This window comes from Ranitomeya variabilis, chromosome 4, assembly GCF_051348905.1.
Source record: "Ranitomeya variabilis isolate aRanVar5 chromosome 4, aRanVar5.hap1, whole genome shotgun sequence".
Lineage (NCBI taxonomy): Eukaryota > Metazoa > Chordata > Amphibia > Anura > Dendrobatidae > Ranitomeya > Ranitomeya variabilis.
In genome coordinates this window covers 741,020,644-741,043,779 of record NC_135235.1, presented here as the reverse complement: position 1 = coordinate 741,043,779, position 23,136 = coordinate 741,020,644, and the positions used below count along the sequence as shown (strand labels likewise).

At 44.4% G+C, this 23,136-nt stretch overlaps 1 protein-coding gene across 2 annotated transcripts; it reads left to right on the top strand.

Moving 5' to 3' along the window:
* Positions 1–640: 640 nt before the first annotated feature.
* LOC143768024 (uncharacterized) lies at positions 641–22,454 on the top strand. Of its 2 annotated transcripts, XM_077256670.1 has the most exons (7): positions 641–734; positions 1,719–1,855; positions 4,794–4,973; positions 5,057–5,180; positions 5,264–5,352; positions 5,527–5,617; positions 17,120–22,453. In XM_077256670.1, exons 2-7 carry the CDS (start codon positions 1,778–1,780, stop codon positions 18,214–18,216), a joined length of 1,659 nt encoding a protein of 552 aa, XP_077112785.1. In that variant the 5' UTR covers positions 641–734; positions 1,719–1,777; the 3' UTR covers positions 18,217–22,453. The 2 variants fall into 2 exon arrangements, with proteins under 2 accessions (XP_077112785.1, XP_077112786.1); XM_077256671.1 differs by lacking the exon at positions 641–734 and having other exon boundaries at positions 1,578–1,855; positions 17,120–22,454.
* The last annotated feature ends 682 nt before the right edge of the window (positions 22,455–23,136 follow it).

Here is a 23,136-nt window from a genome sequence, read left to right as displayed (position 1 = left end):
GGGTCCATAACATAAGGACACCATATCAATGTGCTGGTAAATAACATCCAGCAAAAAGAACACCATAAGGGTTAAAAGGGAAACACCAAAGATATTTGCTGCATATTTACCGAAGACCAGCGGCGCCACCACTGGACCAGCATTTTTTTTTTTTTTTTTTTGCGATTTAAAATATGAAAAATAATTAAATTTGTTTTCACATTTTTAACTTCTGATTATACCCACTAATTTCTCTTCAAGCATCATCCAGGGTCAGTTGCAGAATACAAGTTCTGAGGACATGGGGAAGTTTGGCCTGAGTGGTTTATTAAAACCGAACAAGCTTCTTTCTTAGAGCACCATAATGGCGTTTTTTCTTAATTTGACCACCGGAGTGGTATCGCTAATCTAAGTTCCTTGCCCCCTAGTAATATACATACAAACTCCATCATCTCCTGTTTTTGGAACTGCTCTGGTCAGCCATGTTGTTACTGTCACAATTCCTTCGCTCAGTGAGTGATTGCTATGTTGTCCGATGGAAACTGTCTCTTGATGAAGTGTCAGTGTGATTGACAGTTTGGCTGCCCAAACCTGTTATGGGCTTGCTGAGCTGTCGTTGCTTTGATTTACAGCTCGACTGTCCAATACTTGACTGGAAGGTGCTGGACTTTTTCCAGGTATTCAGTGTTGTGGAGATTGCCAAAGCTATTTAACTGAGCTATCTGGTACCTGCCAGATGTAGTTTGTGCTTCCTGGTGAGTGTTAACCTGATTGTTGTTCTGAGTTCTGATCTGCGACTGCCTGACCCTTTTGGACCGTGTTCTGACTATGCCTTGTCTTGTCCTTTTGGTTTTGATCCTCTATCTCTTGTTATTGACCCTGGAGGGTGACCTGACTTACACCTTTTGTCTTTTCCCTCGGTTATCTACGTGCTTTCTTGGTATTGATCCCGGAAAGTCTGACTTTTCTGCCTCACAGTCTATCCATAAGTAGTTAACAAACAGAATTTGGTCAAGCCGCACCCAATACTAACGTAGTCTCCACGGACATCAGGGCGCACGTCCACACCAGGGGGTCCAGCCCAGTAGAAAAAGTCCACGATAAATATTGAAAGAGGACAGCACCACATCAGGAAGTGACTTCCTGATGTGGCGCTGTCCTCTTTCAATATTTATCCATAAGTAGTGACTAGCGTCACAGTGACCTGCCGGATCGTTCCAGTGCTTGCTGAGTGAACCAGAAATCACTACTCAATGAGTCTTTGAGAGCCTAAACAAGCCTTTTGTTAAGAGTTTGTGCCCATTAGCCTTGACTTCTAGCCAGTCAGGAGCTGAGGTTACAAGATGGTGAAATGGTACTGGAGCAGAGCCGAGAAAAACAGAACTATACCACGTCGGTGGTGATCTGTGTTCATTTTTAACTCTTGTGATTTCAGATTAAGGCCACATGCACACATTGAGTATTTGGTGAGTTTTTTTTACTCCAGTATTTCTAAGCCAAATCCAGGAGTGGAACGGTCAGAGGAAAATCATAATAGAAACATTTGCATTTTTCTCCCACTCCTGGTTTTGGCTTACAAATACTGGGGTAAACAACTCACCAAATACTGAATGTGTGCATGTGGCCTTAGGAAGCGCCTCACCAGATTATTGCTCTATACAATCAGCATCATCACATACATTTTTTTTTTTCATGGTATTTTGTGTGATTTTACATCGACTCATCTTCTTTCGATTCAGGTTTCTATTGAATTGTTTTAATTGATATCTTCAACAAAACTTACCTTGACCCATCAAGGATGGATAGAGAGAGGGACAAGATGGCGGAGAGGATATTACACCTCACCCTAGAGATCCTCTTCCGGCTTACTGGAGAGGTGAGAAAATCTGATTTCATTATTACATTTCATTATTCTTATCTATGGGAATAACAAGAAGTTCTGCAAAGTTTGTGAACCCTTTAGAATTTTCTAAATTATTACCGTATTTTTCTGACCATAAGACGCACTTTTTTCCCTCCAAATTTGGGAGGAAAGTGTGGGTGCGTCTTATGGTAGAGATATAGCATGTGGGGAGGGGGGCAACAGCGAGTGGGATCGCACTGTTATCCCACTTCAGGAGGCAGAAAAATGTCCCCACTGCCGGGAATCAGCGCTGGGGAAACCATGTGGTCCCGATGATTAAGTGCAGTGAATATTCATTAGCTACTCCCCGCCCACCTATCAGCTGAGCGGTGATCCAGGAGCAGCAAATGAATACTGCACTTAAGCAGCAACACACATGGTTTCCCCAGCGCTGATTCCTGCAGCAGCTGGGGAGATCTGTGTGTCCGGGGGAGGAGGAGGAGGCAGCAGCCGCAGGGTCTGGGGGAGAGGAGATCGCTTCGTACCTTCCTGGGCTGGAGCTGAGTGCTGTGCAGTGTGCACAAGGAGGACCTGTGATGATGTCAGAAGTGGGCGGGCTGGAGCATCACATGGCAGCACAGAGCCCTCCCTCTTCTTGACATCATCACAGGTCCTTCAGACTCCAACACTAGAATCTGCTGGCTTCCATTACCTGTGCTGTGGAAAGGCAACAAGAGGGAGGGCTCTGTGTGTGCAGCCATGGGATGCTTTTACCTCACCACAGGCTGGCTACCACAATTAAGAGGTTAGTCTTTCCAAAACACAATAAAGCACTCTGCCACTCCTTTGGTGAACTATAACTCCCAGCATGTCATAGGATCTGCAGGACATGCTGGGAGTTATAGTTCTCCCATGGGATTTTAAAGCAGCACTCCAGTGTTATTTTGCAGTGCTGGAGTGGTGCTTTCAATATAAGCCCTGTGCCCCCATTCTTATACTCACCCTCCAGCATCTTCATATAGTACTTCACAGACACCACACTGGTCCCGCAGCTTCCAACATAATAACATACTGTTATATAATAACACCACATATAATAGTATGTTATTAAATATTTTACCACTTTTTTTGCTTCAAATATTTTTTTCCCTATTTTCCACCTCTAAAACCTGGGTGCGCCTTATAGTCCGGTGCGTCTTATAGTCCGAAAAATACGGTATTTATTTTTAGAGCACCATTCATTTCATGGTGCTGTGCATAAGAAAGTGTTACATACAAGTATAAAATACGGTGAACAAACTAAGAAGGACCGACTGGTACAGAAAGGAGAGGGCCCTGCCCTGGTGGGATTATAGTCTATAAGGTTAATGGGAGAAAGTAGGGTATGGGGTTACGGCAGCTTCGGTGGTGAGGTGGCAGAGGGTCATTGCAGGCTCTAAGCTTGCTTTAAGAGATGCGTTTTCAAGTTCTGTCTGATGGTTCCGAGTGTGGTGGATAATCAAATATGTTGAACAGAATTCCAGAAACTGTGGACACTTGGGAGATATACTGTAGGCTATTGGGCGAGGAACGTATGAGTGTGGAGGAGAAAAGGAGGTCTTGGGAGGACCTTAGTTTGCGTGTTGGAAGATATTTTGAGATTGATTAGAAGATTTGAAGATATACGGAGGAGACAGATTATGGATGGCTTTATAGGTCAATGTTAGTAGTTTGAACTGGATACGTTGGGGAATTGGGAGTCAGTGAAGGGATTTGCAGAGGGGAGAAGCAGAGGAATAGCATGGAGAGAGGTGGAATATCTGAAATTACATCAGATTTTCACTAAAAGTAGGTAAAGAACCAAATCAAATAAATGAGTCAAAAATATTAAACTTTGTCATTTTTTTATTCAGGAAAATTATCCAATATCACATCTATGAGTGGCAAAAGTATGTAAATATTTGCTTTCAGTGGATGGTGTAAACCTCTTGTGCAGCAATAACTGCATCTAAAGGTTTCCAATAATTGTTGATTTAGTCTTGAACATCAGATGGAGGAATTTTAGCTCATTTCTCCCTACAAAACAGCTACATCTCCATTATGTTGGTGTTTTCTCCCATAAAAGGCTCACTTCAGGCCCTTCCACAATATTGCTCTAGGACTAAGGTCAGGACTCTGACTTCCCCATTCCAAAACGTTACCTTTTTTTCTTCTTTTACCATTCTTTTATTATAAAGCAATTTGTGGCTTTGGGTCATTGTCTTGCTATAACCCATGTTCTCTTGAGATTCAGCTCATGTACAGATATCTTGACATATTTCTTTAGTATTTTCTGATAAAATTCTGAAATGATTGTCCCATCAATGATGGCAGCAAAACAGTCCAAACTATGAAACCTCTATCACCACCCTACTTCACAGATATAGGGAATCTGCAGATGGGGTGCAATTACTTTTTAAAAAGAAGTACGGTACCTTTTTCCTTATAATTGTGCCATGCACACAATTGCTTTTCAGTGTCTTCTTGATGGAGGACTCATGAACATTAACATTATCTAATGTGAGAAGCCTTTAGTTGCTAGGGATCACTTTGAGTTCCTTTTGTGACTTAACAAGCTATTATACGACTTTCTCTCTGAGAGATTTTTGTTGGTCGACCACTCCTGGAGAGAGTAACAATGTTCTTATATTTCCTCCATATGTCCTGGATCTGTCTGACTGTGGCGTGGTCCAGTCCAAACTACTTAGAGATAGATTTAGAAACCTATCCAGCCTGATCAATATAAAAATTGGGCAATATATTTAACTCCTTTGTTGTTTATTTTTTTTCTTTATCTACTTTTAGGATTGCGATGTAGTTGTAGGTCAGACTTATGCAGAAATATGGAAAATTCTGAAGGGTTCATCTACTTTTAAGCACCACTGTAACTGGAGAGGTGAGGACTCTGGAAATGTCTGTAGTGACATTTATTAATGTGTTTCTCCATAACCAGGATTACACAGTAGTGAAGAAGACCTCTAGTGAGCGCTGTCAGGACCCTGTGTCTGAGGGAAGGGGAGAACCCCTGAGCCCAATCACAGGGTTTCCACCTCACCCCCTGAATAATGAGGACATCAATGACCAGAAGATCCTAGAACTTCTCTACAAGATGGTTGAGCTGCTGACTGGAGAGGTGACACTGCTGGGAATGCTGGGACATTATACAGTAACGCTATGAAGTGATTGGTATGATTATGCTATCATTGTATGTGTCAGGTTCCTATAAGGTGTCAGGATGTCGCCGTCTATTTCTCCATGGAGGAGTGGGAGTATTTAGAAGGACACAAAGATGTTTACAAGGACGTAATGATGGAGGTTCCCCAGCCCCTCACATCACCAGGTAATAGACAGGACTAAATACACACGGCCTATAATTATCTGTATGTAAAGAATGAATTCAGTCCCTGTATGTGTTTCCTCCAGATCTATGCCGTAAGAGGACAACACCAGAGAGATGTCCCCGTCCTCTTCTTCCACAGGACTGTAAACAAGAAGATCCCAATGATCATCAGGTAGAAGGAGAGAAGGAGTAATGATATCTCCCCTATGATGTGTAGACGGCTGTGAAGGTCTTGTTCACAGTCTATGTTTTATGCTTGTGGAATGAGAACGGAGGAGACAGGATTAGAGCTGATCATAGATGGGACTTCTCCATATGTGTGTGACATTTACAATATTTGTTTCAGGGTGAAGATCTGACCCATATTAATACTACAGAGACATATGTGAGGGGGGATGAGTGGTGTAAAGAGGAGATTCCTACATATGACTACCCAGGTGAGGAGAGACATCATAGATTATATTTGCATTATATGTTGAGTTTTTTAGGGTTTGTTCATACATGGATTTTACTCACAGACAGATTTGACGTGTAACATAAAAAACACTTTCTCCTACGCCTCATTGGGGGACACAGACCGTTGGTGTATGCTGCTGCCACTAGGAGGCTGACACTAAGGCTAGTTTCACACATAAGTTTTTTCGCGGCATGCCTATTCCGGCGTTGCACCGCAGCGCCTTATCCGGCATAATGAAAACCGGATGGGACGGATCCGATGTCCGGATTTGGCGAGAAACCGGATCCGTCCCATCCGGTTGGCATTTGTTTCGTCCATTTTTCCATACAGTTTTTGACGGATCCGGTTTTTAAGAACGCCCCTGGGAGGCTCCAAAATGTGATTGGCCCCCTAAAAACTATATATACAGTCTTCCTACAGCCCATCAGTCATAGGTTGGAGAGGAGCAAGTGTTTGGAGAGAAAGATGGATGTCGTTATTGCGAAGATTCTGCAGAACAACGTGGATTTCATTGTGGAGGCGAATCGCTTGAAAGCAATTGTTCTGGAGAAGGAGCGAGAGAGACAACGCATCATGCGTCTGCGCCGACGCCGTTTGTGGATCCACCCCATCACCGCACAGAGAATGACACGTGGGGTGTTTTCTACACTGCACATAGAGCTACGAGGAAACCCAGAGAAGTTTTTCTCATATGTGCGGATGAACGCAGAGAACTTTGATCTATTGGTGGACCGAATTGAACATCTCATCCGAAGGAGTGATACGTATTGATGATTCTCTATTTGCGTCTGATGGTCACTCTTCTGTAAGCCATTTTTATTGTATGAACTCCTGTAGTACACTTTAATTGATTGTAATTTGATTTTACATTTCCAGTTCAGACTGGGAATTTCCACCATCTCCGGAATTGTAAAGCACACTTGCCCTGCATTGTGGGACTCTTTGCACGATGAATTTATACCACATCCACAATGGAGATTTGGTTTGAAGTAGCCGAGAAATTCCAGCAAGTGTGTCAGTTTCCCAACTGCTTGGGCGCGGTGGACAGGAAACATATCCGTATTGTGAAACAGGCTGGTTGGGGATCAGAATATTTTAACTATAAAAAGTTTTTTTCCATTGTGCTGATGGCCATCGCCGATGCGGAGTACAAATTTGTAGTGGTGGATATTGGGGCTTATGGCCGCTCTAATGATTCCCAAGTTTTCAAACGGTCTGCAATGGGGCGTCATTTGTATGGAAACACCTTTCAATCCCCCCCAAGACCACTGCCTCAAACCTCTGGGCCACCAATGCCGTTTGTTTGTGTTGGGGATGAAGCCTTTCAGCTGTCAGAACATCTGCTGAAACCCTACTCCAGTCGTGGATTAACCCAAGGTAAAAGAGTTTTTAACTACCGCCTCACACGTGCACAGAGAATGGTGGAGTGCGCTTTTGGGATTTTGACCACAAAATGGAGAGTTCTACTGACATCTATAAACTTGAATACAGACACTGTTGACGAGGTGGTGAAAGCTTGTGTTGTCCTGCACAATTATGTGATATCCAAGGAACAGAAGAAACCACCTTGGCTGACTATAACAACATTACGTATAGATGTTCTGTGACCGTTTCCCAAATTAGGGACCAATTCGCAGAATACTTTGTCACCGGAAAGAAGAATAGACTGGCAGGATGAGAGAATTTGAACAATTTGTCTTTGACCTTGTAACCGTATTTGACCTACTTTTACCCAAGTTGTGTACCTGTTTGGGTTCTACCCAAAGTATTTTACCTCTACCAATAAACCATCTTTAACCCAAGAGTTAACTATACCTTATAAAGAAAATACAAATTTGCTTTAAAAACACAGTTTTATTTTTTTAACAAAACAATAATAAAATTCTCTGCGATGGGCCTCTGCAGTGGGATATTCACATGCTGACAGGCAGCCTCAGCTTCCCTGTGGCCCACCTCCCTGAGGTAACGCTCCAGTCGGCTGCAAAAATTTAGCTCCCGATTTCGGCCGATGTGTAGGCCGCATCCCGGAAGCCGCGCCCGCACTATGGTGCGCTAAGGCGGCTCCGCCCACCGTTTCTGGCGCTTCTTCCCTGGCACGGGAGCGATCTCTTCCCTTGGCAACGCTGGTATTGCTCACGCCGGCTGCAGAAATTTAGGCCCCGGCTTGGGCCTATTCATGGAAGTCACGAGGCTCCGCCCACCTCACATCTGTGGCTCCGCCCCCGAATTGCCACCTCTCGCTCTCTGCGAGAGTTTACCACCTCTGCAACTCCCGATGGCCATCTTGGTCCACCCTGCCGGCACACACACACACACACACACACACACACACACGGGGCGATTGGTTTTGCATTAAAGGGGCACAACGACTCTGCATCCGGGTAAGGAAGTACTGCTCTCTTCCCCTGCATCTTCCCCCTGTACTTAACATGACCAGTATTCCCTGGTCTTAAAGGCGCATGACCAGTATTCCCTGGTCTTAAAGGCACATGACCAGTATTCCTGGTCTTAAAGGCACATGACCAGTATTTCCTGGTCTTAAAGGCACATGACCAGCATTCCCTGATCATAAGGGCATATGACCAGTCCGAAGTCGGTCACCCTAAATGAGCTCAGGATCCCTCCGCCGCCAATCCCAGCTTATCCCAGAGTACCTAGTTCCCTGAGTGGGTTTCGTCACTGCCGCAACCCATGGATTCTCTGACAAGACATTGAATCCCGCTGTGAACTCTCTGTGGCTCGGAGTGCTCGCAGGACCAATATAGATGGTCTCTTTCCTTCAGGCTAGCAGGGGCTGCAAGTATTCTAGAAACATACACGTGCCTAGAAAACGGAAGTTTCATTTCCTGATCCCTCTCCAATGATTTTCTGAAAACAAGTCTCTAAATATGGATCGGAGATTGCCTTGGTTCTGGACTCACCAGAACTTCAGAAAACGATGGATTCTCCTATTTATATCATTAACCAATCTCTGTAGATTGACGAGGACTTCGGTTCTACTCTAGATCACGCAGTGTCCCTCGTGAGGAAACTAAACTCCCTTGCAGAGCATCTGCCATTCACCATCACAGAGAGCGTCCGGATAAGCGATCCACTGGACAGAAACCTCTGCAAGCGCGGTATCCTTTTTCAGTCAATATACAAACACGCGGGGTGTTCCCTACACGTATTCCCACCTAAGACGTGAGATGCCATGCCTGGTCTGATTCTTAAGGGCGACAGGTCCTTTTAAAGGACACCGATCTCCCCACACCAGCAATAGACGAGCACATGGGGTGTTGCCTCCATGTATCCTCTTCTACAGCCAGGCCTAACGCCGGACAACCAGCCCTGTCCACCCAGGGACCTTAACTCTACGGATGTACAGAAGCTCCTTTTTTTTTTTTTTTTTTTTTTTTTTTGGCGTCCGAACACCCCCCCCTCTGCATCTCCACTATTTAGCAGATGATGCAAGAAGGCGGACGATCCCTGTCCACTTCCCTGTTAAGAGGGTGGTGGATCGATGGTTCGTCATTTTAACTCCGCACCATCAAAAGAGAGCAGCGATAGTAAGAGACGGTTTTTCCTCCTTCTGCATGCAGCTGCGCATTCTGCCACTTGGCATATTAACCAGTATCCCTACCCAGCGTCGGACTGGAGTACCTTGGGCCCACCAGAGAAAAATCTTTCTTGGGGCCCACCATGCCGTTTAAAAATACCACACAGGAGAGCTGACAGATCCTCTATATACCACACCACACGGGAGAGCTGACAGATCCTATATATACTACACCACACGGGAGAGCTGACAGATCCTCTATATACTACACCACACGGGAGAGCTGACAGATCCTCTATATACTACACCACACAGGATAGCTTTTAGATCCTCTATATACCACACCACACGGGAGAGCTGACAGATCCTATATATACTACACCACACAGTAGAGCTGACAGATCCTCTATATACTACACCATACGGGAGAGCTGACAGATCCTCTATATACTGCACCACACAGGAGAGCTGACAGATCCTCTATATACCACACCACACGGGAGAGCTGACAGATCCTATATATACTACACCACACAGTAGAGCTGACAGATCCTCTATATACTACACCATACGGGAGAGCTGACAGATCCTCTATATACTACACCACACAGGAGAGCTGACAGATCCTCTATATGATACACCACACGGAGAGCTGACAGATCCTCTATATACTACACCACACGGGTGAGCTGACAGATCCTCTATATACTACACCACACAGGAGAGCTGACAGATCCTCTATATACTACACCACACAGGAGAGCTGTCAGATCCTCTATATACTACATCACATAGGAGAGCTGACAGATCCTCTGTATACTACACCACACAGGAGAGCTGTCAGATCCTCTATATACTACACCACACGGGAGAGCTGACAGATCCTCTATATACTACACCACACGGGTGAGCTGACAGATCCTCTATATACTACACCACACGGGTGAGCTGACAGATCCTCTATATACTACACCACACGGGTGAGCTGACAGATCCTCTATATACTACACCACACAGGAGAGCTGACCGATCCTCTTTATACTACACCACACAGGAGAGCTGACAGATCCTCTTTATACTACACCACAAGGAGAGCTGACAGATCCTCTATATACTACACCACACAGGAGAGCTGACAGATCCTTTATATACATACATATATACAGACATCTCTATATACTACACCACACGGGAGAGCTGACAGATCCTCTATATACTACACCACACGGGAGAGCTGACAGATCTTCTATATACTACACCACACAGGAGAGCTGACAGATCCTCTTTATACTACACCACACGGGAGAGCTGACAGATCCTCTTTATACTACACCACACGGGAGAGCTGACAGATCTTCTATATACTACACCACACAGGAGAGCTGACAGATCCTCTATATACTACACCACACGGGAGAGCTGACAGATCTTCTATATACTACACCACACAGGAGAGCTGACAGATCCTCTTTATACTACACCACACGGGAGAGCTGACAGATCCTCTTTATACTACACCACACGGGAGAGCTGACAGATCTTCTATATACTACACCACACAGGAGAGCTGACAGATCCTCTATATACTACACCATACAAGAGAGTTGACAAATCCTTTATATACATACATGTATACAGACATCTCTACATACTACACCACACAGGAGAGCAGTGATGTAGGTCAACTGTGTGTAGTAAAATACTTACCGGTGGCCATATTCCACTGCAATGAAGAAGACAGAAGCAATGATACAGCGGCAGAAGACGGCGACTGCTGTGTATTTTATTACACACAGGGAAGCTTTCTGTTGGGGCGAGACATTGTTTTTATTAGTATGATTTTGGGACAGATGTGATTTTTTTCATCATTTGTTATAGCTTTTTTTGTGTAATTGTGGCGAACAGAAAAAAGGACATTTGGCGTTCTTGAGTTGTTTCTGTTTACGGTGTTTACTGATCGAGTTAATTGTTTTTATAGTTTGATAGATCGGACTTTTCTGAACCCAGCAATACCAGATATGTGGTGTTTTTTTATTTTTTAAATATATTTATTTTCAATTGGATAAAAAGGGGTGATTTGAACTTTTAGGAATTTTTTAAATTTTGTTTTTACCTTTCACTGGTACAGTTAGCCCCCTTAGAGGACATGAAGATGCGATCATCCGATCGCATGTGCTATTATATACAGTGATGCCACAGCATGGTCTCCTTTAAAGCCTGGCCACAGGAAGAAGACCCCTGGCTGTCATAACAACCCATCGGCGACCCACGATCACATCATGGGCGCCAATGGGTGAGAGAATGACGCGCACGCATGTTGGCATGTGTTATATGCTGCTGTCAGAGATTGACACTGGCATTTACCACGCGCCATACATGTAAGGCTGATGTCGTAAAGGTGTTAATTACCTGAGGACCCCCTCCCCCACTGTCACCCAATATCCTGTGTGTCCCCTCCCCCACTGTCACCTCTATTTTCCTGTGTCCCCTCCCCCACTGTCACCCAATATCCTGTGGGCCCCCTCCCCCACTGTGTCACCTCTATTTTCCTGTGGGCCCCCTCCCCCACTGTCACCTCTATTTTCCTGTGGGTCCCCTCCCCCATTGTTTCATCTCTATTTTCCTGTGGGTCCCCTCCCCCATTGTTTCATCTCTATTTTCCTGTGAGCCCCCTCCCCCACTGTTTCATCTCTATTTTCCTGTGTGTCCCTTCCCCCCCCCCTGTGTCACCTCTATTTTCCTGTGGCCCCCTCCCCCACTGTGTCACCTCTATTGTCCTGTGGCCCCCTCCCCCACTGTCACCTCTATTTTCCTGTGTGTCCCCTCCCCCCCGTGTCACTTCTATTTTCCTGTGGGCCCCTCCCCCACTGTGTCACCTCCTATTTTCCTGTGGGCCCCCTCCCCCACTGTGTCACCTCTATTTTCCTATGGGCCCCCTCCCTTGCTGTGTCACCTCTATTTTCCTGTGGGCCCCTCCCCCACTGTGTCACCTCTATTTTCCTGTGGGCCCCTCCCCCACTATTTCACCTCTATTTTCCTATGGGCCTACTCAGAGAGGGAAAGGGGAGCCACAGTAAAATAGAGGTGGTTGACACAATGGGGGAGGGGACCCACAAGAAAATTGGAATATCACCGTGGGCCCCCTGCCCTATGTCACCTTTAGGATGCATGGGGCCCCCTCCCCTAACTGCCTCTATGGCCAGAGATCTACTCAGGGTGCAGGCATCATATAGTTCTGTACTTACAGACACACTGACTGCAGCCATCAGACTCCCTCTGCTCCACTGCACAATACATGGCCGTGCCGTGTGCTGCTTGGGTAGGACAGCTGACCAATCACAGCACAGCTCCTTGCCTGAGCTGTGCTGTGAGGTCACACAAAGAAAACTAACACTGATTGGCTGAATTGCAGCCAATCAGCGTTTACACTGCTGCCCAGGGCTTTGTGGAAGAGGAGCAGAGATACGCAGCACAGGAAACAGGTGACTGCGCGACAAGTGTTGTGTGCGAGTGCGTGTCTCCTCTCAGCCTCAGTCAGCTGTTCCTCTGACTCTGCTGGCTAGAGTGAGGGTCGGCACTCTGCACACACAGCTCTCAGTAATGGCAGCGGCAGCAGGTGATGTGAAGGAGCTGCGCCTGCACTTCCCATCACCTGTGCAGTCTGCCAGCCGGTGCCGACTATATAATAAAGTGCGCCCTGCTCCCTGCAGCTATGAGCATGCAGGGCAGGCACAAATGAAGCAGGCAGGGGCTGGGGGCGGGGCCCACCGGAGGATTGTCCGGTGTCCCGGTGCCCCAGTCCGACAGTGTCCCTACCCGATGGATCATCAATTAAAAATACAACCGACTGTCAGATAGCAAATCTAGTTCGTTCCGTCTTGCGGCCTCCAGTTCAGTGCTCTACCCTCCCTTAGCTGCCGCGTGTGTTGCTAGAGTAATGGTCTCTTGGTCAGAGACCTTAACTATTTTGATTTCCTATAGACCCAACCAGCAGTGGATCAGTTGTCCAGGACGGTCTAGATCTAAGGGATCTTGGTTCCAAAATGGGGACTGAAAAGTAAGACCGTAACTTCTACCAAGCTTGATAAGTCCCCCTTCTTCGGATGGAGTTCCCCCGCTCAGCTATTACTTCAATGGAATAAGGGGGAGTTTCTGGCATCCACCGACATTTGGGATGCTTACCTTCACATTCCTATGTTTTTCCCTCTTCAAAATACCTTCTCTTTCCCTTTCGCGAACAGCATTTTCAAATCACGACCTTGTCCTTCGGCCTTGCTACCGCACCCAGAGTGTTCGCAAGGGTTATGGGGCTGTCATGTTCCTCTTGCACCCTAGAGCAGTGATTTTCAACCAGTGTTCCGCGGCACACTAGTGTGCCGCGACACATGGTCGGGTGTGCCGCGGGGAAAGTCCCCCAAACTATGGTGCCCAGGGCCGGCGTCAGCACCCGGGCAACTGCCGGGGCCCTGGCGAGAGAGGGGGGCCCACTCACGCTGTCATAGATACAGCTGCCGGCACAAGCATCTACTCACTCAGTGCAGCCAGCAGGCACATAGGGGTTAAGTCAGAGAACGCAGCCAGCCGTGACTTAGAGCAGTGATTTTCAATCTTTTTTGAGCCGCGGCACACTTTTTATACTTAAAAAATCCCGGGGCACACCACCAACCAAAATGGCACAAAATGTGGTACTGTGCAGTGTATATATACAGGACAGGAGGAGCGGTACTGTGCAGTGTATACAGGACAGGAGGAGCGGTACTGTGCAGTGTATATATACAGGAGGAGTGGTACTGTGCAATGTATATATACAGGAGGAGTGGTACTGTGCAATGTATATTTACAGGAGGAGAACATCCCAGAGAACTCCGCAGTGCAGGCTCCTGGAGACCTCCGGATTCTAGGTCACACTAGTGTGCCGCGAAACACTGGTTGGAAATCACTGCCCTAGAGGCATGGTCGTCCTGCCCTATCTGGTCGACTTTCTAGCCGCTCCTTCAGCCCGGCGCTGAGTCATCTATATCTCTTGCGATACCCTCTCTCTCCTGGGCTGGCAGCTAAACTTACACAAGTTTTTTCCTCATTTCCAGCCCATCAGATATCCTTTTTGAGGATGATCCTGGAATCTTCCAGAAGTTTGGTGATTCTCCCTTGAGACAAGACCATGGCCCTTCAACAGGGAGCTCACGCACTTGTTCCCTCATCCCCTCATTCCATTTGATTTGCTAGTAGTGTTCTGAGGAAAATTGGTGACAACAATGGAAGTGGTTTCCTTCTTCGCTCCTCTCGTTTTCTGCAGGTCAATCAGGCTTTCAGAGGGTAGTCTCTGAGCTCCTTCCTCATCCAGGGAAGATCCTTTCTCCCGGTTATTAGTGACTACCGATGCCAGTCCTCTCCTCCTGATCTTTGTTCTGGGGATCTGAACGGTACAGCTAGTTCTACAGCTGGTCCACTGCCTTCTGGCGGGTCACCCCATCCGATTCAATCGGACAATCCCACGTCTGTGCCATACGTCAATCATCTAGCAGGTACCCACGGTCAGGCGTCATGGCCGAGGTACCTCACATTCTCTGTTGGGCCATGATCTATCATTTGGTGATCTCGGCACTACACATCTCAGGTGTAGAACTCTGGGCGGCGGACGCCATCAGGGTCCCACCTCATGTGAGTGGGAACTTCACCCGGAAGTCTTCCATCAGATTTGTCTTCTATGGAGCACTCCAGATGTAGGTCGGATGGCATTCAGACTGAACGCCAATGTACTCTAAGTTCATTGTTCAGCCTCCAGGTCCAAAAGCCATCGCAGTACATGCCCTGGTTCTTCCATGGTACCAGTTTCCTTCACCCCTCTTCCACTACTTTCGAGATCTTTTCGCAAGCAGGAAGGGCCCCAGTGATCCTGGGAGATCCGCACTGACCATGTCAGGTTTTTTTCTCGTTTGCTGAACTTAGTATTTTTCTGTCTTATTGCAACAAAACTGCAAATATGGACTTCCTCGCAGGGAGTCTTTACATGTGGTTCTTCCCTGTCGCATACCATTAGATCTTTGGAACCTTAATGATCCTGGGAGTCTTACAGTAGACTCCTTTTGATCCGGTCAGACTTTACTATCAGGGAACATCGCCCTTTTTTGTCTGCGATCTCCTCATCCTGACAAGTCTTATGAGCTAGCCGCTCTGTTCTTTCAGACCTTTTTCCCTTATTACCATCAAGGCAAGGTTGTCTACAAGCAATCCCCATCCCTTGTTACCAAGGTGGTATTGTATTCCCACAGTTATGAGGGCATCGTTCTTCCCTCATCTCTTTCGGCACCAGTCCACATAACGGAATGGGTTCCCCTTATTCTGGACGTGGTGAGTGCTCTGAGTAGGTACGTCTCGAGGACGGCGTCCTTCCGAAGGTTGGACACTTACTTTGGGCTACCTCACTGTAAGAGGACTGCTTCCTGATGGTTACAGGAAGGGTTTAGCCGTTTCATCGGCCATGTTAGCTTGGTGGATTTGTTACACCATCCAGGAATCCTTCCGTGTTAGATGTCAGCCTATCTCCCTGTCTATTGAGGTTTCTTGGATTCTAGGCACCAGGCGTCGGCACAGCACGACTGAAAGCTTGCGGGTTCATCCAGTCCGCATGCATTCTTGAAGCACTATAATACGCAGACTTTCACAGATGTGAGTCTGGGCAGGCGGACTCTGCAGGCCGCGGTGTCGCACTTGTAAGTAGCGGTTACACAGGGGCTGATCTGATGTTGGCCCCGCCCAGGGACTTTTTTGGGACATCCCACGGTCTGTGTCCCCCAATGAGGCGTAGGATAAATAGGGATTTTTGTGTACTCACCGTAAAATCCTTTTCTCCGAGCCAATCATTGGGGGACACAGCTCCCACCCTATTATTAGCTTGTGCTTGTTATATAATTTGACATGCTATACTCTCATATATAATGTGACATGCTATATACTCATATGTTGTTATTGATCTCCTACTGCTTTTGCACCGAACTGGTTAGCTGAGAGCCAGCAGGAGGGTGTATACTGCAGAGGAGGAGCTAACTTTCTTTGTATCACTTAGTGTCAGCCTCCTAGTGGCAGCAACATACACCCACGGTCCGTGTCCCCCAATGATTGGCTATTAGAAAAGATTTTACGGTGAGTACACAAAAATCCCTATTTTCACTTCTTTTTTTATACTAACGCATTATGGCCGCAAAATTTCAACGCTCAAGTATATATAAAGCTTTTTTCGCTACAGGAAGTCACCAGGTCATACATTTTAATGTAGTTGTGGACTTCCAGTTTACAGTGGAAGATTAAGTAATGATGGACTGACCCAGGGCATACACATACATCAGGCAGATGGACATTCATAAGGGTTATCCTGGCTTGGAACAAAATTTTACATTGGCTGTATTTGACTGCAGACTGCTTTAATTGTGACAGTCTGCTTTAGTGTCTCTTGTTGCCACCACTGTCTTATACAATGCTTGTATAGAGAAACATTTGAGGCCAAATAGAAATTAAAAATACACTTAATTAGATCATAATGGAAAACCAAAATATTAAAAAAATACAAACCAGAAAAACCATGTAAGAACGATAAATGTAATTAGAAAACGACAAAGGATAGGACACCTGAATAAATCCGTAGCATACAGCTTTAAGCATCTTACGTGGTTTATAGTGTTTTTATTTCATGGTGCAGATTTGTGTCTGTTGCTTTAACTTCTAATCTTATTTTAATCCTCAATATATTACATTGCACTTCTCTGCATACTTTTATTATACTGATTGTATATTAGATGTTTAATACCAAGGGTTTTGTGAACAGGTAGCTCACCTTGGTGTTACTCAGGTTTTGGTTGAGTTACACTACAATTTGTATTTAGAAATCTAAAATATAATGCACTGTGATTGAATAATGATGATTAAAATCAGTTTTATTTTTGGCAGATGATGACTGTACCACCAGGAGCTCAGAGGGACATCTAATATTTTCAGATTTGAATGCAGATGATTGTGGGTTCCAGCAAGATGCATATGAAGAGTATGCCATTACTCCTGATCTACCTCCAGCCCTTCAGAGTAAAAATCAATCACCTGATCCTTTTCAACACATTCTCTCGTCTTCTGATTCATTACAGACTGTTAATGAAAATGAAAACCACAGAAGGGATGTTGAACATCAAATAATTCCCACAAGGGAGAAGACCTTCTCATGTTCAGATTGTGGGAGATGTTTTAACATTGAAGCAGGACTTGCTAGACATCAGAGAATTCACACAAGGGAGAAACCATTTTCATGTTCAGAATGTGGGAAATGTTACGGCATTAAATCAAATCTTGTTAGACATCAGAAAAGTCACACAGGGGAGAAACCATTTTCATGTTCTGACTGTGGGAAATTTTTTAACCATAGATCAGATCTTGTTGCACATCAGAGAACTCACACAGGGGAGAAACCATTTTCATGTTCAGAGTGTGGGAAATTGTTTAGGTGGAAATCAGTTTTAGTTAGACATGTGAGAGTTCACACTGGAGAAAAGCCATATTCATGTTTAGAGTGTGGGAAGTGTTTTAACCATAAATCATATTTCCTTGCACACCAGAGAATTCATACAGGAGAGAGACCATTTTCTTGTTTAGAATGTGGGAAATGTTTTAACCATAAGTCATATCTCCTTACGCATCAGAGAATTCACACTGGGGAGAAGCCATTCTCATGTTTAGAATGTGGGAAATGCTTTACAGAGAAATACCATCTTATGAGACACCAGAGAATTCACACAGGGGAAAAGCCATTTTCCTGTCCAGAATGTGGGAAATGTTATAGGGTGAAATCAAAACTTGTTACACATCAGAGAACTCACACAGGTGAGAAACCATTTACTTGTTCAGAATGTGGGAAATGTTTTATAGATAAATCAAGTCTTGTTGCACATCAGACAAGTCACGCAGGGAAGAAGCCATTCTTGTGTTCCGAATGTGGAAAATGTTATTCTCGGAAATCACATCTCCTTCATCATCTAAAAATGCACTTGGGGATATAGCAATATGCTTTTTTTTTTTTTATATAATTTTTGTCAAATTGTAAAAGAATCAAATCAAGTCACATTAAACTCGCATGTTTAAAAGAGAAAAAGAAACCAATTTTCAGAGATGAGCAAATTTCCTATTCGTCCAAATCATCCAAATAATTACTTCCAGACTGAACATATATTTTGTCACAAATTGAATGTACTTGAAACCCTTCAACTGCCCGGAAAAGAGGTGAATGACACTGTGAAATCTCCCGTTTTGTATTTTCATCTATCTGTATTCTGCGTATTATGTCTCTATGACTGAGCTCAGATGTCCAATCTCCTATGCAATTCACCACACAATGGCAGCAGCATTTGCTTGTGCTTTTATAGTGACTACAATCATTGACCTCTGCCCCATGTGCCTCCTGAATGGCTGTACTATAAGTTGCGATGCCAAAGTGTTAGGAGGAAGTCCGCAAGGCTGTCTCCAGTTTGTCAGAATCAAACCTAGAATTATTTGGATTTGTAAACTTCAATTAATTAAACCAGTTTAGAGTAGTTGCTTCGACAATTGCCTAGGTGTAAGAGAAAGGCATGGGACAACGCTTTGAAAATAAAAGATATATTTCAAGCACAAATGAAAAATAAGAGGTCAACAATCTGCTCTAAAATGGCTAAGAAATCATACTCTAAGTAATCGTCAAAGCCTTTTTTGAAGCCATTGACTACACCATGTTCCAAATTATTATGCAAATTACATTTTTCTCGGATTTTCCTAAATGGTTGGTGCAAATGACAGTCAGTCTAATAAGTCATCACCCGTTAGATTATACATCAAATTTTATTGAAGAAACCTCCCAATGAGAACAGTATAATCTCCAAAATGAATAAAACCTCAAAATGCACTGTTCCAAATTATTAGGCACAGTAGAATTTCTAAACATTTGATATGTTTTAACCCCTTTCTGCCAGCTGACGGAATATTATGTCAGCTGGCAGAACACCTGCTTTGAGGTGGGCTCCGGCGGTGAGCCCACCTCAAAGCCGCGACATGTCAGCTGTATTGTACAGCTGACATGTGCACGCAATGAGCGCGAGTGGAATCGCGATCCGCCCGCGCCCATTAACTAGTTAAATGCCGCTGTCAGTCGCTGACAGCAGCATTTAACTAGCACTCCCGGCCGCGCGGCTGGAAGTACTCGCACCGCTGACCCCCGTCACATGATCGGGGGTCAGCGGTGCATTGCCATAACAACCTGAGGTCTCCTTGAGACCTCTATGGTTGTTGATGGCCGATTGCTTTGAGCGCCACCCTGTGGTCGGCGTTCAAAGCAACCCTGCATTTCTGCTACATAGAGGTGATCTATGCTTCACCTCTATGTAGCTGAGGCGATCGTGTAGTGCATGCTTCTAGCCTCCTATGGAGGCTATTGAAGCATGCCAAAATTTTAAAAAAAAAGTGTTTAAAAGTGTTTAAATATAAAAGTTCAAATCACCCCCCTTTCGCCCCAATCAAAATAAAACAATTAAAAAAAATCAAACCTACACATATTTGGTATCGCTGCGTTCATAATCGCCCGATATATCAATAAAAACAAAGGACTAACCTGATCGCTGAATGGCGTAGCGAAAAAAATCAAAACGCCAAAATTACGTTTTTTTTGGTCGCCGCAACATTGCATTAAAATGCAATAACGGGCGATCAAAACAACGTATCTTCACCAAAATGGTATCATTAAAAATGTTGGCTCAGCACGCCAAAAATAAACCGTCACCCGACCCCAGATCACGAAAATTGGAGACGCTACCGTTATCGGAAAATTGCGCAATTTTTTTTTTTAAAGAAAACTTTGGAATTTTTACCACTTAGTTAAAAGAGAACCTAGACATGTTTGGTGTCTATGAACTCGTAATGACCTGGAGAATCACAATGGCAGGTCAGTTTTAGCATTTAGTTAACCTAGCAAAAAAAGCCAAACAAAAAACAAGTGTGGGATTGCACTTTTTTTGCAATTTTATCGCACTTGGAATTTTTTTCTTGTTTTCTGTTAAATGACATGGTAAAACCAATGGTGTCGTTCAAAAGTACAACTCATCCCGCAAAAAATAAGCCCTCACATGGCCATATTGACGGAAAAATAAATAAGTTATGGCTCTGGAAATAAAGGGAGCGAAAAACGAAAAAAGCTTCGGGGGTGAAGGGGTTAAAGAACTGAATATGCTTATTTGTGGAATTTGCAGCATTAGGAGCTCTTTCATTGAACAAAAAGCTATTTAACTCCAAAACATCCTAACAGGCCAAGTCACATGTTAACATAGGAACCCTTCTTTGATATCACCTTCACAATTGTTGCATCCATTGAACTTGTGAGTTTTTGGAGAGTTTCTGCTTGTATTTCTTTGCATGAAGTCAGAATCGCCTCCCAGAGCTGCTGTTTTGATGTTAACTACCTCCCACCTCATAGATCTTTTGCTTGATGATACTCCAAAGGTTCTCTATAGGGTTGAGGTCAGGGGAAGGTGGTGGTCACACCATGAGTTTATCTCTTTATGCCCATAGCAGCCAATGACTCAGAGGTATTCTTGGAGATGTTGCATTGTCATGCATTAAGATGATTTTGCTCCTGAAGGCACGTTTCTGCTTTTTATACGATGGAAGAAAGTTGTCAGTCAGAAACTATATACTTTGCAGAGGTCATTTTCACATCTTCAGGAATCTTAAAGGGCTTTACCAGCTGTTTCCCCATGATTCCGGCCCAAAACATGACTTCTCCACCTCCTTGCTGACGTCGCAGCCTTGTTGGGACATGGTGGCCATCCACTACTCCATCCATCTGGACCATCAACGCTTGCTCGACACTCATCATTAAACAAGACTGTTTGAAAATTAGTCTTCATGTATGTATGGGCCCACTGCAACCGTTTCTGCTTGTGAACACTTTCGGGGTGGCCGAGTAGTAGGTTTATGAATAGTGATGAGTGAATATACTCGGTACTTGAGATTTCCCGAGCACGCTCTGGTGTCCCCAGAGTATTTGTAAGTATTCGGAGATTTAGTTTTCAGCGCCGCAACTGAATGATTTACATCTGTTAACCAGTATAAGTACATGTGGGGATTCCCTAGCAACCAGGCAACCCCCACATGTACTTATGCTGGCTAACAGATGTAAATCATTCAGCTGCGGCGCTGAAAACTAAATCTCCAAGTACTTACAAATACCCGGAGGACACCCGAGCGTGCTCGGGAAATCTCGAGTACTGAGTATATTCGCTCATCACTATTTATGAACCAAAGCAAGCCTTTGAAGGATCCTACACCTTGAGGTTCGAGGGACTCCAGAGGCACCAGCAGCTTCAAATATCTGTTTGCTGGTTGTAATGGCTTTTTAGCAGCTGCTCTCTTAATCCGATGAACTTGCCTGGCAGAAACCTTCCTCATTATGCCTTTATCAGCACGAACACGTCTGTGCTCAGATTCAGCCACAAATCTCTTAACAGTACGATGATCATGCTTACGTTTTCGGGAAATATCTAATGTTTTCATCCCTTGACCAAGGCATTGCAGTATTTGATGTTTTTCGGCAGCAGAGCGATCCTTTTTCTTTCCCATGTTACTTGAAAACTGTGGCCTGCTTAACAATGTGGAACATCTTTTTTTAAGTAGTTTTCCTTTAATTAGAATCACCTGGAAAACTAATTATCACATGTGTTTAAGATTGATTTCAGTGATCCATTGAGCCCTGAGACACAATACCATCCACGAGTTTATTTGAAAAACAAAACAATTAAATCTTTATGACACTTAAATCCAATTTGCATAATAATTTGGAACACCGTGTATGGTAAAGAAGTTTTTTCTACTTTGGAGATTGATTTTTCTTTCCCAGACGGAGGGAATAACCCCGGTTTAAGGAGTGAGTTTTACATGGAACAGTTTTTACCATATTTATTTTTATCATTTATGGCCGATTTATGTACTTGTAAAAGTTAATAATGTACCCCTGTAGAAGTCTATTGTCAAGCCTAAATAAAATGTATTTCTTTTAGTCTTTACTAATAAGATCCTCCATGCACCTCATTAGTTTTGTGATTCTTCTTTGTACTTTTTCTAACTCCAGGGTATGCTTCCATGAAATGGTGCCCAGAAATGAACTGTATATTCCAGATGATACCGCACATACGCTTTGTAAAGCAGTAGTATGACAATGCTGTGTCCATGCCTCTTTATTTGACAGTATCCTGCTGGCTTTAGAAGCAGCTGATTGACATTACATGCTGTTATTAAGTCTATGATCTACAAGTTCACCCAGATCCTTCTATGCAAATGACTCTCCTAGTTTCGATCCCCTAGAACATATTCCTGCAGATTATTATTGGGGCAATGTTAAAACTTGGTTCCTACCTTAATGTGGTGTTTACATGGGATTTTTTGTAGCTTATTTTTACCAAAATCCTTCTCAAAATTATATAAAAAAAATCTTATTAAACTGTATTTGAAAGACATTATTACTAGGAGCATTTTTGAGCTTTTTTTGTCTTCAAGTTTTGAAAAATGCATCTTCGGGAAAAAAAGAAAGTGTATGTCACTTCTCTTCTTTGAAGCGGAAATCTCCTAACTATTCACAGTCAAAAAGGTTGCAAAAAAAAAATTCTATGAGGAGGTTAGTTCCAGACCTTGACCAGGGAAATGCAGTGGATATTATCTATATGGACATTTCAAAGGCATTTCATACGGTGCCATACAAAAGGTTGGTTCAAGTGATGAGCGCAAGTGTTTGCGTAGGGTGCTCGGGTGTGCTCTGAGTGCTCTGCGGGTGCTTGTGTGACCTGTTCGAGTCCCAGCGCCCGTATGTTTCGCGGCTGTTGGACAGCCTAGCAAACTCAAGTATCGAGCACTGGTTGGTACACAAAGAGAGTAATAGCGCTAGGGTACAATATGTGTAACTG

Excerpts from the sequence above, each read along its gene's own strand:
- LOC143768024 (XM_077256671.1), top strand. The coding sequence starts at position 1,778 with ATGGATAGAGAGAGGGACAAGATGGCGGAGAGGATATTACACCTCACC. Across the intron at positions 1,856-4,793 it reads TCTTCCGGCTTACTGGAGAG|GATTACACAGTAGTGAAGAA; the intron begins GTGAGAAAATCT and ends CTCCATAACCAG. Across the intron at positions 5,353-5,526 it reads AAGATCCCAATGATCATCAG|GGTGAAGATCTGACCCATAT; the intron begins GTAGAAGGAGAG and ends TATTTGTTTCAG.